This window comes from Salvelinus sp. IW2-2015, unplaced genomic scaffold, assembly GCF_002910315.2.
Source record: "Salvelinus sp. IW2-2015 unplaced genomic scaffold, ASM291031v2 Un_scaffold2030, whole genome shotgun sequence".
Taxonomy (NCBI): Eukaryota; Metazoa; Chordata; class Actinopteri; order Salmoniformes; family Salmonidae; genus Salvelinus; species Salvelinus sp. IW2-2015.
Genome location: NW_019943377.1, coordinates 40,091 through 58,962, shown reverse-complemented (window position 1 = coordinate 58,962; position 18,872 = coordinate 40,091). Strand labels below are relative to the sequence as shown.

The following is an 18,872-nucleotide window of genomic DNA, read 5'->3' as shown; positions in this document are numbered from 1 at the left end:
CGTATAGATGTGGAATCAGCAGGGAATGCACTAGGGAAAACCAGAACCAGTTCTTATTGAGAAACGCCTCGACCCCCACAAGCCACTGAGCAACCAGCCTGGAGACGCTACGCCCTGAAGAGAGAGAGAAAGAAAGAGAGCAGAAAGAAAAGAAAAGAAAGAATTAAAGAGAGAGGAAAGAAGGAGAAGAGAAAGAGGAGAAGGAGAAAGAGGGGGAAAGAGGAGAAGATAACGAGAAGGAGCGAGGAGGGAGAGACGGAGAAGGAGAGAGGGTGAGGAGTATGAGGGTGAGAGAGGAGAGAGGAGGAGAGAGTGAGAATGAGAAGAGGAGAAGGTGGGATGAAAAAGGAGTAAGGAGAGAGATGAGAGAGGGGTGAGGGAGAGGGAGGAGGTGAGAAAAAGGAGAAGGAGAGAGAGAGAGATGGTGAGAGAGGAGAAGTGAGAAAAAAAGGAAGCAAGAAGGATGAGAGGAGAGAGAGTGAGAGAGGAGAAGAGTGAGGTGAAGAATAAAGGAGAGAAGGAGAGAGGGAGAGAGGGAAGAGGAGAAGGGAGAGAAAAGAGGAAGAGATGAGAGAGAGAGAGTGAGAGAGGAGAAGGAGAAGGAGAGAAGGAGAAGAGAGAGAGGAGAAAGGAGAGGACTGAAGAGAGGAGGAACGTGAGAAAAAGGAGAAGTGAGAGAGAGAGAGGGTGAAGGAGAGGAGAAGGTGAGAAAAAGGAGAAGGACGAGAGAGAGAGGTGAGAGAGGAGAAGGTGAGAAAAAGGAGAACAGAGAGAGAAGGTGAGAGAGGAGAAGGTGAAGAAAAAGGAGAAGGAGAAGAGAGGTGAGAGAGGAGAGGTAGAGGAGAAAAGAGGAGAGTGAGAGAGGAGAAGGTAGAAAAGAAGAGAGGAGGAGGAGAAGATAGGAGAAAAAAGGAGAAGAGAGAGAGTGAGTGAAAGAGAGAAGGGCTAGGAGAAGAGAAGAGCGGTGAAATGGAGAGAGGGAGAGAGAGAAGAGAGAGGAGGGGAGAAAAGGAGAAGGTGAGAGAAAGGAGAAAGAGGGAAGTGAGAGAGGAGGGAGAGAGAAAGAGGAGAGAGTGAGAGAGGAGAGAGAGAGGAGTGAGAGAGGAGGAGAGAGAAAGAGGAGAAGGTGAGGAAAGGAGAAGGAGATAGAGGAGGAGAGAAAAATAAGAAGCAGAGTAGTTTAGATAGAGGCCAAAAACACACAGACAGTTTAACAATCTAAGTGTAGAGGTGGATTTGACTTACCATTTGAGAAAGCTGGGTGAGTAATCAAATCTAAACATGTTGTCATCATCCTCCACATAGTTCTCATTCAACAAGTGGTACAACTCCTTCAGCTGAGAGAAAAGAGTCTTTAGAAAGTCTTCCGACTGCACGACTTTGATTCTGGTGGCATGAATAAACTGTTTAACACAAAGAAACATACACACTCACCAGTCAGCGTTGCTGAGGTCCAGAGTGTCCCACATAAAGCCCTGTGGTAGAGAGTAGGGCTCCTGTCTGATGTTGTTTTGTCAGCCTCCATGGGCCCTATAGCTGGTTACAACCTCATCTGCCAAAACACACAGCCAGCCAATAACACCAGCCAGCAACACCAACCAGGACCAGCCAATCACAAACCAGGCAGTCACTCATCACAGACAATCCAGCCATTTGATGTTTTTCTTACTTAAGAATGTGCTTAACTTTCTCTCTGGTTGTGGGAGTACTGTATCGTACACATTTACAGGGCCTATAGAAAGTTTCTACCACTTGAACTTTTTTTGCGTTACAAAGTGATCTTGAAATAGATTGTTCTTTTTTGTCATTGATCTATACAAAATACTCAAAATTCTACACATTTTTACAAATGAATAAACATTTATATTTAAATAGTCTTTTCAGCCCCTTGTTTAGGCAAGCCTCAATTAGTCAGAAGTAAAATGTGGCTTAACAAATCACATACATATATTGGACTCACTCTGTGTGAAATAATAGGGGTGACATGATTTTTGAATGACTACTCCTTCCTCTGTCCCCCATACATAAAACATCTGTAAGGTCCCTCAGTGAAGTATTGAACTTCAAGCACAGATTCAACTACAAAGACCAGCACACTTTTTGAAAGCATCATAAAGAAGGGCAGTGATTGATAGATGGGTAACAATAACAAAATCAGACATTAAATATATCTTTAAGCATGGTCAAGTAATAATTATGCTGTGGATGATGTATTAAACCACCCAGACACATCAAAAGATGCAGCTGTCCCTTAACTGAGCTGCAGGACAGGAAGGAACTGCTTAGGGATGTCACCATGAGGCCATGGTGATTTTAAAAACAGCTATAGAGTTCAATGGCTGTGTGGATGGAGAAACTGAGGATGGATCAGACAACATTGTAGTGACTCACAATAATGACCTAAATGACAGAGTGAAAGAAGAATACAAATATACAAAATACAAATATTCCAAAACTGCATATATGCAACAAGGCACTAAATAATACTGCAAAAAAACACAGCAAAGGAACACACTTTTTGGCCTAAAATGCAGTCTAATGTTTGGGGCAAATTCAACACAACACTGAGTAACTGCCTCCTTATTTTCAAGCATGGTGTGTCTCATCATGGTATGGGTATACTTGACATGGGGCAAGACTTCCGTTTCTTTTCATCCTGAAAAACTCTCGAGGGAACTAAGCCCAAGCCAAAATCCTAGAGGAAACCTGCTTTCAATCTGCTTTACACCAGACACTGGGAAAGAATTCATCTTTTAGAGGACAATAACCTACAACACAAAGCCAAATTCTACACTGCATTAATTACCAAGAAGAGGAGTGAGATGTTCCTGAGTAGCCAAGATAGATTTTCAAGCAGATTTAGGTCAAAACTATGTCAAGACTTGAAAATTGCTGTCTAGCCATGACCCCCAACACCTTGACAGAGCTGTGAGAATGTTGAAAATAAAATGCGGCATATATTGCACAATACAGGTGGTGCAAAGCTCTTATGAGACTTACCCAAGAAGACTCACAGCTGTAAATCGCTGCCAAAGGTGTTTCTAACATGTATTGACTCAGGGGACTGAATACTAATCTAATCAAAGTATATTAGTATTTAATTTTTCAGCCCGCCTGGTGTTCAACATTCCCAAGTTCTCCCACGTCACCCACACACCATCTCCACTGGCTTCCAGTCGAAGCTCGCATCCACTACAAGACCATGGTACATGTCTACGGGCAGCAAGAGGAACTACCTCTCGCTTACCGTCAGGCTATGCTCAAATCCTACACCCCGAACCCGAGCACTCTGTTCTGCCACCTTGGTCGTCTTTGTCCCTCTCACCCCACGGGAGGGCAGCTCCCCCTCAGCCCGTCCAAATAAAGCCTTCCTTACTAGCTCGACTAAGCTGATAGTAAGTACATTTTTCCTGAAAGTAGCTATGACTGTGATATGTGGGTTGTCCCACCCAACTATCTTAAGATGAACACTAACTGTAAGTCACTCTGGATAAAAACAATCTGTTAAATGACTAAAATGTACATTTCTAGCAAATATATCTATATTTTAAAACATTCTTCCACTGAGTATTTAGCGTAGATCATAGACGAAAAATCACCTAATAAATCAATTTTAATCCCAATTTGTAAAAAATGAATGTGAAGAAATCCAAGGCGTGTAGACTTTCTATAGGCACTGTATGTGTAGTTTAGTAAAAAGTGTGATCGAGTGTGTATGTCTCACTCACTGTGTGTGATTGTGTCCCTACTCACTGAGTTTAGTACTGGCTGTGTGTGTCCCAGAAACTAGTACTTGTGTTTGGTGCCTCATCGGTGCTCATAGCTGGTCCCTGGCAGACAGCAACTCCATGGCTCTCTGGATGTCCTGCAGCTTCTGCATGGGCAGCCCTGGTTCTACACACAGTGAGAAGGTTAGTAACCACACACACTCAGAGAGGAGAGAGAGGAGAAAGGGGCAAAATCCCAAATGGACCCCTTACAACCTATGCAGTTGGGAGATCTGAGAGGATTGATTGGTATATGAAAATAGGGTAACTTCACTTAGCCTCTCTCAGGGACAAGGTGGCACTACTTACCATATTGCTTAAACCTGTCAAATCCAGTCAGATCTCCACAAGTGCATAGGGCTGATTTGGAGTGGACCAGAGCAAGAGGAGAGAGATGAGAGCGGTTAGTCACCTTTATCTCCTGTGAGTCTGAGGCAGAGTCTGACTGGCCGCCTCCCAAGAGCCTTGGCTTCTTGTTCTTTCTTTCTGTTTCTTCTTCTTCTCTAGGCCCCCAAGTTCCCCCGGACTCCTACACACACACACGAAATTTCGATAGCTAGTGCTACATCTCTGCTCTGACGTAAAGGTTAGCGTGGTACTCATTGCATGCTGAATAATTAAAGTCTAGGCTAAAAGGGGCCAGAATTATTGCATTTACCCCACTTGAGTCCGGACTTTATAAAATCCACGAGTACCGCTGTAGGCTATAGGTTATACCTCAGTGGGTAACCGGTGCAGAGTAGCAACACTACTGCCTAACATCTCTCGGGGTAGGGAGAGGGAGAGACAGGGAGAGAGAGAGACAGGGAGAGAGAGAGACAGGGAGAGGGAGAGACAGGGAGGGAGAGAGACAGAGAGAGGGAGAGAGAGGGAGGAAAACGTGTGCATCAAGTTCAGCACTGACATGCACCTGTCCACGACGTTGTTGATATGTGTCCGCTGTGTGGTTAGAGCGTGTGTGGTTAGAGTGTGTGTGGTTAGAGCGTGTGTGTGTGTGACTCACGTGTCGTAGATGTGGATATCAGCAGGAATGGCACTGATGAAACCAACCAGTTTCTTATTGGAGGAAACCCTCACCCCACAATGCCACTGGGGCAACCAGCCTGGAGGACGCAACGCCCTGAGAGAGAGAGAAAGAGAGAGAAAGAAAGAAGAGGAGAGGGAAAGAAGAGGAGAGAGAAAAAGAGAAAGAGGAGAAGGTGAGAGAAAAGGAGAAGGAGAGAGAGGGGGAGAGAGAAAAAGGAGAGGGTGAGAGAGGAGAAGGAGGGTGAGAGAGGAGGAGAGAGAAAGAGGAGAAGGTGAGAGAAAGGAGAAGGAGAGAGAGGGTGAGAGAGGAGGAGAGAAAAATAAGGAAGCAGAGTAGTTTAGATAGAGGCCAAACACACAGACAGTTTAACAATCTAAGTAGAGGATGGATTTGACTTACCATTTGAGAAAGCTGGGTGAGTAATCAAATCTAAACATGTTGTCATCATCCTCCACATAGTTCTCATTCAACAAGGTGTACAACTCCTTCAGCTGAGAGAAAGAGAGTCTTAGTAAAGTCTTCCGACTGCACGACTTTGATATCTGGTGGCAATGAAAATAAACTGTTTAACACAAAGAAACATACACACTCACCATGTCAGCGTTGCTGAGGTCCAGAGTGTCCCACATAAAGCCCTGTGGTAGAGAGTAGGGCTCCTGTCTGATGTTGTCCTTGTCAGCCTCCATGGGCCCATAGCTGGTTACAACCTCATCTGCCAAAACACAGCCAGCCAATCACAACCAACCAGCCAGCCAATCACAACTAACCAGCCAGCCAATCACAACCAACCAGCCAGCCAATCACAGCTAACCAGCCAGCCAATCACAACTAACCAGCCAGCCAATCACAACCAACCAGCCAGCCAATCACAACCAACCAGCCAGCCAATCACAACCAGGGGACTTGAGGAAATACAGCCATTGTGTTTTCTTACTATAAGAATGTGCTTAACTTTCTCTGGTTGTGGGAGTACTGTATCTGTACACATTTACAGGGCCTATAGAAAGTTTACACTACCTTGAACTTTTTTTGCGTTACAAAGTGATCTTGAAATAGATTTGTCTTTTTTTGTCATTGATCTATACAAAATACTCAAAATTCTACACATTTTTACAAATGAATAAACATTTTATARTTAAATAGTCTTTTCAGCCCCCTTGTTTAGGCAAGCCTCAATTAGTTCAGAAGTAAAATGTGGCTTAACAAATCACATACATTATATGGACTCACTCTGTGTGAAATAATYGGYGTTGACATGATTTTTGAATGACTACTCCTTCCTCTGTCCCCCATACATAAAACATCTGTAAGGTCCCTCAGTGAAGTATTGAARTTCAAGCACAGATTCAACTACAAAGACCAGCACACTTTTTGAAAGCATCATAAAGAAGGGCAGTGATTGATAGATGGGTAACAATAACAAATCAGACATTAAATATATCTTTAAGCATGGTCAAGTRAATAATTATGCTGTGGATGATGTATTAAACCACCCAGACACATCAAAGATGCAGCWGTCCTTAACTGAGCTGCAGGACAGGAAGGAAACTGCTTAGGGATGTCACCATGAGGCCATTGGTGATTTTAAAACAGCTATAGAGTTCAATGGCTGTGATGGGAGAAAACTGAGGATGGATCAACAACATTGTAGTGACTCGACAATAATGACCTAAATGACAGAGTGAAAAGAAGAACACAAATATACAAAATACAAATATTCCAAAACATGCATATGTATGCAACAAGGCACTAAAGTAATACTGCAAAAAAAACACAGCAAAGGAACACACTTTTTGGCCTAAATGCAAAGTCTAATGTTTGGGGCAAATTCAACACAACACTGAGTAACTGCCTCCTTATTTTCAAGCATGGTGGTGTCTGCYTCATGGTATGGGTATACTTGACATGGGCAAAGACTTCCGTTTCTTTTCATCCTGAAAAACTCTGGAGGGAACTAAGCCCAGCCAAAATCCTAGAGGAAAACCTGCTTCAATCTGCTTTACACCAGACARTGGGAAAGGAATTCATATTTTAGCAGGACAATAACCAACAACACAAAGCCAAATCTACACTGGCATTAATTACCAAGAAGAGGGTGAATGTTCCTGAGTAGCCAAGATAGATTTTCAAGCAGATTTAGGTCAAAACTATGTCAAGACTTGAAAATTGCTGTCTAGCCATGACCCCCAACACCTTGACAGAGCTTGAAGAATGTTGAAAATAAAATGGGCATATATTGCACAATACAGGTGTGCAAAGCTCTTATGAGACTTACCCAAGAAGACTCACAGCTGTAAATCGCTGCCAAAGGTGTTTCTAACATGTATTGACTCAGGGGACTGAATACTAATCTAATCAAAGTATATTAGTATTTAATTTTTTCAGCCCGCCTGGTGTTCAACATTCCCAAGTTCTCCCACGTCACCRCACACACTCCACTGGCTTCCAGTCGAAGCTCGCATCCACTACAAGACCATGGTACATGTCTACGGGGCAGCAAGAGGAACTACCTCTCCTTACCGTCAGGCTATGCTCAAARCCTACACCCCAACCCGAGCACTCTGTTCTGCCACCTCTGGTCTCTTGTCCCTCTCACCCCACGGGAGGGCAGCTCCCCCTCAGCCCAGTCCAAAATAAATGCCTCCTTACTAGCTCTGACGAAGCTGATAGTAAGTACATTTTTCCTGAAAGTAGCTATGACTGTGATATGTGGTTGTCCCACCCAACTATCTTAAGATGAATGCACTAACTGTAAGTCACTCTGGATAAAAACATCTGTTAAATGACTAAAATGTACATTTCTATGAATATATCTATATTTTAAAACATTCTTCCACTGAGTATTTAGCGTAGATCATAGACAAGAAAATCACTAATAAATCAATTTTAATCCCAATTTGTAACAAAATGTGAAGAAATCCAAGGGCGTGTAGACTTTCTATAGGCACTGTATGTGTAGTTTAGTAAAAGTGTGTGATCGAGTGTGTATGTCTCACTCACTGTGTGTGTGTGTGTGTCCCTACTCACTGAGTTTAGGTACTGGCTGTGTGTCCCAGAACTGGTACTTGTGTTTGGTGGCCTCATCGYTGCTCTTAGCTGGTCCCTGGCAGGACAGCAACTCCATGGCTCTCTGGATGTCCTGCAGCTTCTGCATGGGCAGCCCTGGGTTCTACACACAGGTGAGAAGGTTAGAACACACACACTCAGAGAGAGAGAGAGGAGAAAGGGGCAAAATCCCAAATGGACCCCTTACAACCTATGCAGTTGTGGAGATCTGAGAGGATTTGATTGGTATATGAAATAGGGTGTAACTTCCACTTAGCCTCTCTCAGGACAAGGTGGCACTATTACCATATTGCTTAAACCTGTCAAATCCAGTCAGATCTCCACAAGTGTATAGGGCTTGATTTGGGATTGGACCAGAGCAAGAGGGGGAGAGAGAGAGCGGTTAGTCACCTTTATCTCCTGTGAGTCTGAGGCAGAGTCTGACTTGGCCCCTCCAGAGCTTGGCTTCTCTTTCTTTCTCTTCTGTTTCTTCTTCTTCTTCTTAGCCCCCAAGTCTCCCCCCGGACTCCTACACACACACACAGATTTGATAGCTAGCTGGCTACATCTCTGCTCTGGAGTAAAGGTTAGCTGGTACTATTGTCATGCTGAATAATTAAAGTCAGGCTAAAATGGGGCCAGATTATGCATACCCCACTTGAGTTGCCGGACATTTATAAATCCACGAGTACCGCTGTAGGCTATAGTTGGTATCCCTCCGTGGGTGTAACCGGAGCAGAGTAGCAATCACTCTGCCTAACAACGTTAGTTTACATACTGTTTTACGTCTATCCTGCTGCTGTAACGTCAGAGAAGGACTGCCAAGGATATGCGCTGCTGTTAGCTAGCAAATGCGCCAGCAGTATAAAACAAAATAAGCCATTTAGTTAGATAAATATCAATTTAGCTTATGTCATTCCATTGACAATTGCTTTAAATGCAAACAAGTCAATCCTACAGGCTACTCACATGCTAAACTGGCAATTTAGCTAGCTGGCCAGTTAGCTTGCAATAACTACACAACGCCTAGCACGCTGAGTCTCATTCATTCAAATGAAAAGCTACTAAGCTAGCTTTCATTTATATGGCMACACTGCCATGACATCCACTAGCCAGCAGGATTATAATACACTTGCTACTCAGACGACTGAGAGGGCCATCATCACATAAAAACATTATGTGATAGAATTAACGAACAGGGCATATATGGTCCTTGGTCGTAKAAACARTAARGTTAGATGTATGCGCGAGCTCATTATCCAAAGAAACTCATCCACCCCCTACACAGGACCGYGCCYTCGGAGCGTGGACGCGTGCTGCCCKGGACTGCTGCGTTTTGTGTCTGGTTGGTGAAGCCGAGCCTCACCCTTGCATGTGTTCATTCTCCTCCTCGTTATCGCCATCTATTCCGCAGGTGTCCTGGTCGTCCAGCTCCAGGCTCTGCTGACTGGCTGCGGACTCGCTATCTTCCGCCATCATGGATGAAAACCTATATATATATATATATTTAAAAAAAAAATATGCTGAATGAACAGGAGACAGGGAGGGATGGGAAAAACAAAGAGGTTAGTCGGAAATAGCGCCATCTAGTGGCCAATCGCATCGCAGCACGTTTGCAGAGCAGTAGGCAGCAGTAGCAGTAGTTCCCAAATCACATCGAAACAAGGAGAGGTCAGTGATACACTACATTACCAAAAGTATGTGGACACTTGCTCGTCGAACATCTTATTCCAAAAGCATGGGCATTAATATGGAGTTGGTCCCCCTTTGTTGCTATAACAGCCTCTACTCTCCTGGTTTTCCACTAGATGTTGGAACATTGCTGCAGGGACTTGTTTCCATTCAGCCACAAAGGCATTAGTGAGGTTAGGCCTGGCTCGCAGTCGGCGTTCCAATTCATCCCAAAGGTGTTCGATGGGGTTGAGGTCAGGTGCCCTGTGCAGGCCAGTCAACTTCTTCCAGACCAATCTCAAAACATTTCTGTATGGACCTCACTTTGTGCACGGGGCAATGTCATGCTGAAACAGGAAAGGGTCTTCCTCAAACGGTTGCCACAAAGTTTGAAGCACAGAATCGTCTAGAATGTGATTGTATGCTGTAGCGTTAAGACTTCCTTTCTCTGAAACTAAGGGGCCTAGCCCGAACCATGAAAAACCACCCCAGACCCTTATTCCTTCTCCACCAAACTTTACAGTTGCCAAACATTCGGGCAGCTAGCGTTCTTCTCCTGGCATCTGCAAAACCCAGATTCGTCTGTCGGACTGCCAGATGGTGAAGCGTAATTCATCACTCCAGAGAACACGTTTCCACTGCTCCAGAGTCCAATGGCCGCGAGCTTTACACCACTCTAGCCGACGCTTGGCATTGCGCATGGTGATTTTAGGCTTGTATGCGGCTGCTCGGCCATGGAAACCCAGCTCCGGACGAACAGTTCATGTGCTGACGTTGCTTGCAGAGGCAGTTTGGAACTTGGTACTGAGTGTTGCAACCAAGGATAGACGCACTTCAGAAATCCAGTTCTGTGAGCTTGTGTGGCCTACCACTTCGTGGCTGAGCCGTTGTTGCTCCTAGACGTTTCCACTTCACAATAACAGCACTTAGAGTTGACTGGGGCAGCTCTAGCAGGGCAGAAATTTGATGAATTTACTTGTTGGAAAGGTGGCATCCTATGAGAGTGCCATGTTGAAAGTCACTGAGCTATTCAGTAAGGCCACATCTACTCATTCAAGGTTTTTTATTTATTTTTACTATTTTCTACATTGTAGAATATTAGTGAAGACATAACTATGAAATAACATATGGAATTATGTAGTAACCCCCCAAAATTTAACAAATAAAAATTACTTTATATTTGAGATTCTTCAAAGTAGTCACCCTTTTCCTTGATGACAGCTTTGCACACTCTTGGCATTCCCTCAACCAGCTTCATGAGGAATGCTTTTCCAACAGTCTTGAAGGAGTTCCCACATATGTTGAGCACTTGTTGGCTGCTTTTCCTCCACTCTACAGTCCAACTCTTCCCAAACAATCTCAATTGGGTTGAGATCGGGTGATTGTGGAGGCCAGGTCATCTGATACAGTACTCCATCACTCTCCTTGGTCAAATAGTCCTTACACAGCCTGGAGGTGTGTTTTGGGTCATTGTCCTGTTGAAAAACAAATGATAGTTTCACTAAGCGCAACCCAGATGTGATGGCGTATCGCTGCAGAATGGTGTGGTAGCCATGCTGGTCAAGTGTTCCTTGAATTCTAAATAAATCACAGACAGTGTCACCAGCAAAGCACCCCCACACCATCACACCTCCATACATCATGGTGGGAACCACACATGCGGAGATCATCCATTCACCTACTCTGTGTCTCACAAAGACACGACGGTTGGAACCAAAAATCTCACATTTGGACTCATCAGATCAAAGGACACATTTCCACCGGTCTAATCTCTACTGCTCGTGTTTCTTGGCGCAAGCAAGTCTCTTCTTATTGGTGTCCTTTAGTAGTGGTTTCTTTGCAGCAATTGGACCAGGAAGGCCTGATTCACACAGTCTCCTCTGAACAGTTGATGTTGAGATGTGTCTGTTACTTGAACTCTGTGAAGCATTTATTTGGGCTGCAATCTGAGGTGCAGTTAACTCTAATGAACTTATCCTCTGCAGTAGAGGTAACTCTGGGTCTTCCTGTCCTGTGGCGGTCCTCATAAGAGCCAGTTTCATCATAGCGCTTGATGGTTTTTGCGACTGAAATGTTCCAGATTGACTGACCTTCATGTCTTAAAATAATGATGGACAGTTGTTTCTCTCTGCTTATTTCATCTGTTCTTGCCATAATATGGACTTGGTCTTTTACTAAATAAGGGCTATCTTCTGTATACCACCACTACCTTTTAACAAGGCACACATGTTAATGGAAATGCATTCCAGGTGACTAACTCATGAAGCTGGTTGAGATAATGCCAAGAGTGTGCAAAGCTGTCATCAAGGCAAAGGGTGGCTACTTTGAAGAATCTCAAATATAACATATTGTTATTTGTTTTTTTGGTTACTACATGATTCCATGCGTTTTGACATCTTCACTATTATTCTATAATGTAGAAAATAGTAAAAATAAAGAAAAACCCTTGAATGAGTAGGTGTGCCCAAACTTTTGACTGGTACTGTATAGCATAGATCAAACGTTTCCATCATATATTTTAAAAAATAACATCAACATTGCCACGCTATGGAGCGCGTCCGTCAGCTACTGAATTCAGGGGGAAACGGCTGAGCTGCAGGTTCTCTGGCCATTATGTCCCGATGGTGGGTTGATATGCTGCTCCCTTAAATCCACCCGTTAGTAACTGCCAACCGGGAAAGCCTTGAGAGGGGAGTCAGGTTCTCCCAGTCAGCAAGATGTTGATTGATTTCCTGTCTATATACAGGTCCGTCAAAAGGAGCATGAAATCTGACAAGCCTAATGGAAACGAATAGGTCAACCATAAGTGAATGAAAAGCTTTACCATAATTCGGTGTGGCTCAGTAATGTAGAACATGTAGCCATGACTACTGCTTTAGTTATCATTTACATTTACATTTAAGTCATTTAGCAGACGCTCTTATCCAGAGCGACTTACAAGTCAGATACATTAACAAAAACCATAAGAGCAGAATGTGAACCATGCATCTGGATACAGTCTAATCCTGAAGCTTGCACACATTTGACGTTGATCTACAGAGGATAACTAAATTATGTTCTCCTTAATTCTACTACACCCAAACGTGCTCTATAGTCTCTAGACTAGTGCTAAACAATACACAGAAGTCCAGTTTGTCTCTTTATTCAGAATAATAAGTGTAAATTATAATACAAGCAACCAGTTAAGACATTCAGAATGGATGGAACAGTAACATACAGTACTCTCCCAGAGTGGTTACTATGGTGATGGAGTAGAGAGAGAGAGAGAGAGGATGAGGGGTCATTCACAACACTAGCTCACATGTCAACATGTAGAGGAGAGAACTATATACACTGTAATGCCTCAGATGTCATATGCTGTCACACAAACACACGACCTGCAGTATATTGTCTGCACGAACAGATATGAACACTCAGGCACTGCTGTCACACACACACACGACCTGCAGTATATTGTCTGCACGAACAGATATGAACACTCAGGCACTGCTGTCACACACACACACGACCTGCAGTATATTGTCTGCACACACAGATATGAACACTCAGGCACATGCTTGCGCAGAAAGACATGACTACAGACAGAGACGGGCCCACACACTGGCACACAGAGGCAGATGCAAAAGTCAATAAACAATCTAGCTATGGCCACACAGCATCCTCCCTTTGTGACTGAGGAGAGGAGAGAGGGGGTTACTGCATGCTGTCTGCCAGGGACAGAGGGAGGAGAGGAGAGAGGGATGAGGTAGTGGAGGGTTAGAGCTCAACAGGGGAGAGGAGAAATAAATAGCTAACTGAACTGATCAACTGATGTGTACGAGTCAACTTGTTCAAAGGCACTTGGAAAACGAGGAAGTCGATTATAGTGGTTTCCAAACGTCAGGATGCAGTTTGGTTTCAGAGAAAAGGCTTGGGTGGGTGTGTGTGTTAAAACTCTGTACTTACAGTAAGGGAAAAAAACGATAAAACATATCCGAGTAGAAAATAGCATAAACGTATTTGAGTAKAATAGTTTGGCAACTAAAATCAGAGTACATAACATTACAAAACAAGGCATCTCAAGCAACTGTATAAAAGTGATGCATAGCCAGCCGTTCAGAGCAAAGTATGCCGAAGTCAGTGGTTCAACACACAAAAACCTTCATAATAAACCTCACTGGTAGAGTGCTGCAATATCAACAGTCACCAACAGAGGGGGCTGTATCCCATTATCTGATTCACCAGTCGTGTGGATGGGAAACTGAAGTTACACACACACTAATCTAAGGTACCCTAAACGTTGGAAAATGGAAACCTAAAAAAATAACTAAACAAAATATGTTTTAGTGTCACATACACTGGATAGATGCAGCCATAGTAGTACGGAGCAAATGGAGCAAATCAGGGTTAAGTGCCTTGCTCAAGGGCACATRGACAGATWTTTCACCTTCTTGGCTTGGGTATTCGAACCAGCGATCTTTACGTTACTGGCCCACCGCTCTAACCGCTAGGCTACCTGCCGCCCAAATTAAGACTTGTGGGGGYAAAACTGATCGTAGATCTGTGCCTCTYGGCAACATCTACCTGCAGCATTATACATTAGAGTAGCTTCCTTTCCTGCTGTATGTAAATCCTGTCCTAGTTACTGATCTTAAAACACTACTACTCCTTCTACCTAGACCTGCCAGTAGACATCCGCCATATTGCTTTTACTTGTCCAATGCTTTTCAGATCAGTAGACTGAAGCAGATAAGACTGAGGAAAGGAGGCTGCTGCTAAGTATTGAAACACTCATTGTCTGTCTCTAKTTTATTCTYCAGCCCATTTTTGCTGACAGCTAATTTACTAAAGGCATAGCAGTTGTGCATTARATGTTCTCTGACGTTGTTTAGTTTGTTTTTACTTCAGGAGGTCATCTGTATCACTCAGACAAAGTCTCTATGGCATGTCTAGTCAGTGGCCTGTCCATGTAGTGTGGGGCTATGATGAAACACAGGAAGGATTAGACATTAGAATGTATGGAGTTCCAACTGTTCCAATCGTTTCCATTCACTGACAGTTRCATTTAGCTCCCAGTGCAGATGTACTTCCTGAATGATCTGGAAATCTATAGCTGGCCAATCCTTCTTCATYTCACTCTGGGGTYGGGTGGTGSGAGGGGAAGTAAGGTCATAGTTCAAGGGTCAGAGGTTATTTGAGGTTAAAGACTGCCAGTAGGGGGCGCTCCTCCCTCTTCTGCCAGGGGCTCTTCTTCTCCTCCTCTCCGTGGTCGTCAGGGGCAACAGACAATAGGGCTGTCTGGTCATTGTCTGTCCTGAAGACCACACCCTCTGTCTCTGTGAGTGGGGGTGGAGAGGAGGAGGAGGAGGAGGAGGGGGAGGAGAGGGGTGAAGGAGCCTCTTCCTGTATCATCCCCTCTCCTCTGTGTTCCTCTTCTGCCTCGTCTTCCTCTCCTCTGTCCTCCTCCTCTTCCTCTACTTGTTGATGTTCCTGTGTGTTCTGCAACCCTGGACCTAAAGGGCTGTCCTGGGGGCTACACTCAGGAGTCTCCCCCTCCAGGTCATCCACATATACCAGCTGGGTGTAGGCCATGGCAGGAGGGCCGCTCTTTGTCCTCCCCCTCTCTCTGTCTTTCTCTCTTTCTCTCTCTCCTACCTTCCTCTCTACCTCCCTCCCCCTCCGCCCTGCTCTGGGCTCATTCAGGTCCACCCCGGAGTCCAGACTTGCGTCGTTTCCGTTGACATGTCTACCACCACTGTTGTTACCATGGCTACCTCCTCCACCTGGATTCCCCTTGGCTTGCCCAGCCCGCTGCAAGTCTATGTAAGAGTGTCTGATGGCGTTAGACCGACCGTCCAATGAGACGAACCAGGCGCGCGGGTGTGTGAGGGGCTTCCCTCCCCGCAGTTCCATCAGTTTCCTCTCGGCCAATAGCGTGTCCTCGCCGTTCATTTGCATAATCCCTGCCTCCCCAAGTGCTGTCGGGATAGACAGGGACTCTGATAGGCTGCTCCACTCKCCTTGCCCCTCTCCTTGTCCCTGGTTGGCTGAGGRGGTAGCATAATCGGRYTGTGTTTGCCCCAGGGGCTGCTGGGAGTGTGAGGCGTTGAGCTCAGCCTGGATGGTCTCCAGGTCACTCTGCTGGTCAGTCTGTAAGAACAGGGCCTGGCCACACAGCGGGTGCTCCCCCGGCAGGCGCATGTAGTGGGCTGGGATCACCAGTGTGGGCCGGATCCTCCTGGGGTAACCGTCTCCTCCACTCAGCAGGTCCACGGASCCACAGCACAGCAGCTGCCTGGGGAGGGAGAGGGGCAGGGAGCCCAGGTGGTCCACAGACCGGGACAGGAGGTAGTCTGGGGGTCTGCGCTCACACCCCTCTCCTCTGATAGGGGAGACAGGTGGGGAGCAGGGCGAGGTAGCCTCACGCACACTAGTCCCGCCCTCCCCAACACCACTCAATTGACTTGCTGACGCCTGCACCTGATTTGAGGAGGAAAGTCTATCTGGGAGCTGATTGATGGATGAGCAGATGGAGGTGTATGATTGGCGGTAGCCGGCATCCGTCCCGGTGGAGAGGGCTGACTTTAACGGGAACGTCTCCACAGACTGACGGTAGTCTCTGCTGCGCGGCGTCAGGTTGCCTAGCGACGAYCCATGACYACTTCGGCTYTGGTTTCCTAGCGACATGCGACTGTGGTTGCCATGGGAGACCAGGTCATGGCGATCGTAGGAGGAGGGTTTGAGCATGGGCGTGGTCATGTTGGGTTCTGCTGTCGTAGAGACCAGCTCCAAATGAACCTAGAGATGTGATAAGGTTTTAGTGTCAGTTTCACAGACAGTAGTGCTATGCCATTATCTAACATGCTCTTCAAACAAAATACACAGAACACACAGGGAACAATACCATCAARACACACTAACACAAAAGTGAAAAAACAAKAGAATATTATCTGTGATTATAACAATGGAAAGTGCAATGGCAGTTCCAAAGTGCAGTGGCAAAGGGAGAAAGCATGTTTGTATGAAGAGACCAGTGGTCRCTGGCCTGGGTGTTGACTGACCTCGCTGCTGATGAGGTTGAGGTGGGACATGGAGGTGGACTGGTCTCTCTTACTGCCCTCCAGACCAGACGACAGAGTCAGCTTCCGCTGGGACAGACGAGGCTTCACACAACCACGCCTGGAAAGAGAGAGACAGGGAGAGGGAGATAGTGAGGGAGAGACAGGGAGAGCGAAACGGGGAGAGCGAGAGAGAGACACAGGGAGACAGGGAGGGAGAGAGAGAAGGGGAGAGGAAAGAGAAGACAGTCCTGTTGAAACTCAAGACTGCTTCACTGACACACAAGACACACTTATGACAGACAGCAGGGAAGTCCATTGATCCAGACAGACGGACATACCTGCAGTAGTACAGTAGTAGACAGAGCAGGCAGAGGAGGATGACAGCCATGCCTCCCAGTATGGCCAATAGGAAGACAGTGTGGTACGTACTGATGTCCTTTGCCACCACCGGACCTGCAGAAACAGACACATTCTTTTTTTTTTTACGGTTCACAGAGGAAGTTATACCTGTTTTAAATGTGTGTGTTGGTACCTGTGTCTAGTGGGGACATGTTTTTTGGTATGTGTTCTAGTGGGACATGGTGTGTGTTGGTACCTGTGTCTAGTGGGGACATGGTGTGTGTTTGGTACCTGTGTCTAGTCTAGGTGGACATGGGTGTGTGTTGGTACTGTGTTCTAGTGGGGACATGGTGTGTGTTGGTACCTGTGTCTAGTGGGGACATGGTGTGTGTTGGTACCTGTGTCTAGTGGGGACATGGTGTGTGTTGGTACCTACCTGTGTCTAGTGGGGACATGGTGTGTGTTTGGTACCTGTGTCTAGTGGGGACATGGTGTTGTGTTGGTACCTGTGTCTAGTGGGACATGGTGTGTGTTGGTACCTGTGTCTAGTGGGGACATGGTGTGTTGTTTGGTACCTGTGTCTAGTGGGGACATGGTGTGTGTTGGTACCTGTGTCTAGGGACATGTGGTGGTGTTGGTACCTGTGTCTAGGGACATGGTGTTGTGTTGGTACCTGTGTCTAGGGGGACATGGTGTGTGTGTTGGTACCTGTGTCTAGTGGGACATGGTGTGGTGTGTACCTGTGTCTTAGTGGGGACATGGTGTGTGTTGGTACCTGTGTCTAGTGGGACATGGTGGTTGTTGGTACTACCTGTGTCTAGTGGGGACATGGTGTGTGTTGGTACCTACCTGTGTTCTAGTGGGGACATGGTGTGTGTTGGTACCTACCTGTGTCTAGTGGGAGACTGGTGTGTGTTGGTACCTGTGTCTAGTGACATTGGTGTTGTTGGTACCTGTGTCTAGTGGGACATGGTGTGTGTTGGTTACTGTGTTTAGTGGGGAATGGTGTCAACAGGGGAGGCTGTGCTTTCGGTTAACTTGAGCTCGATCTTCATGATGAGGGGGGATAGAGCTGGTGCTGGGTTCGCTTTACTGCTAGTCGCATCTTGTGCGCGCGACATGGGTGTGTTGTATAGGGAGAGCGAGTACGTGTGTCTGGAGTGGCGGAACTGTGTGCCCTTTGACCAGTGTATGTCTCTATAGGTACCTGTGGGTTGGGGACATGTGTGTGAGTTACTGGGGGGCCGGTTACCTGTGTTCTGTATCAGGGGACATGGTCCTAATACGAACAGGGGGCCTTTTGTGAGTCTAGATCCTATAGGAACGTGGTTGGCGCTGTGTCTGTGGGCGCCATGGTTTCTTTGACCACGATCCTATAGAAAGGGGCCTATTTGACAGATGCCTATAGGAACATAGGGGCCTTTTGACCAGAATCCTATGGGAACAGGGGCCTTTTGACCAGATATCGGGTATAGAAACAGTTGGTTTATTTTTACAACTCATAACAGGTTCCAACTGATAGCTACAATAGAACAAGTATGAGTGGTTGAGTTAGTCTAATCAACTCATAACAGGTTCTGTGTGTTATCAACTCATAACAGGTGCTGTGTGTTATCAACTCAGCGTTTCTTTGTTTAGTTTGTTTGCATTTACAACTTTAACACAAAAAAGGACATGGCTCTGTCTGTAGTTGTTCTTTTTGGCATAATGAATATATTATAAAGAAGAATATGAGTAACACAGAACAGATATCTCGTCTAGGCAGTCTCATCAAACAGTGACTCTGCTCATCCTCCGTAAATATAGTCTGAATGTGTTCCATGCCCTCTGACCTCACATAGGTTGTGGAATACAAAGGCTAGTATGAAGTTAGGGTCATGGTTGTCCTATCTGAACGGTTTCCAAGAAATGACTTGTTCCTTAAATGTTCACAATTCCAAGGAACTTGAATTGCTTTTCCCCGTGTGATCAAAATACTAAACA

At 45.6% G+C, this 18,872-nt stretch overlaps 2 protein-coding genes across 2 annotated transcripts in view; both read right to left on the bottom strand.

The window, feature by feature from the left end:
• nmt2 (N-myristoyltransferase 2) overlaps positions 1 to 9,409 on the bottom strand; it is a 16,323-nt gene extending 6,914 nt beyond the window's left edge. Inside the window, exons 1-6 of the mRNA XM_024140146.2 lie at positions 9,206 to 9,409; positions 8,251 to 8,368; positions 7,822 to 7,963; positions 5,388 to 5,506; positions 5,194 to 5,285; positions 4,771 to 4,887 (exon numbers count right to left, since the gene is read on the bottom strand). Coding sequence (XP_023995914.1) covers positions 4,771 to 4,887; positions 5,194 to 5,285; positions 5,388 to 5,506; positions 7,822 to 7,963; positions 8,251 to 8,368; positions 9,206 to 9,318 — 701 coding nt within the window. The 5' untranslated portion in view covers positions 9,319 to 9,409. The remainder of the gene's footprint in view (positions 1 to 4,770; positions 4,888 to 5,193; positions 5,286 to 5,387; positions 5,507 to 7,821; positions 7,964 to 8,250; positions 8,369 to 9,205) is intronic.
• Positions 9,410 to 12,636: 3,227 nt separating this feature from the next.
• Positions 12,637 to 17,101, bottom strand: fam171a1 (family with sequence similarity 171 member A1). The gene is made up of 4 exons (XM_070439918.1): positions 17,083 to 17,101; positions 16,889 to 17,003; positions 16,551 to 16,668; positions 12,637 to 16,287 (listed from the first exon to the last, which is right to left on the bottom strand). Exons 1-4 carry the CDS (start codon positions 17,099 to 17,101, stop codon positions 14,680 to 14,682), a joined length of 1,860 nt encoding a protein of 619 aa, XP_070296019.1. The 3' UTR covers positions 12,637 to 14,679.
• Positions 17,102 to 18,872: the final 1,771 nt, after the last annotated feature.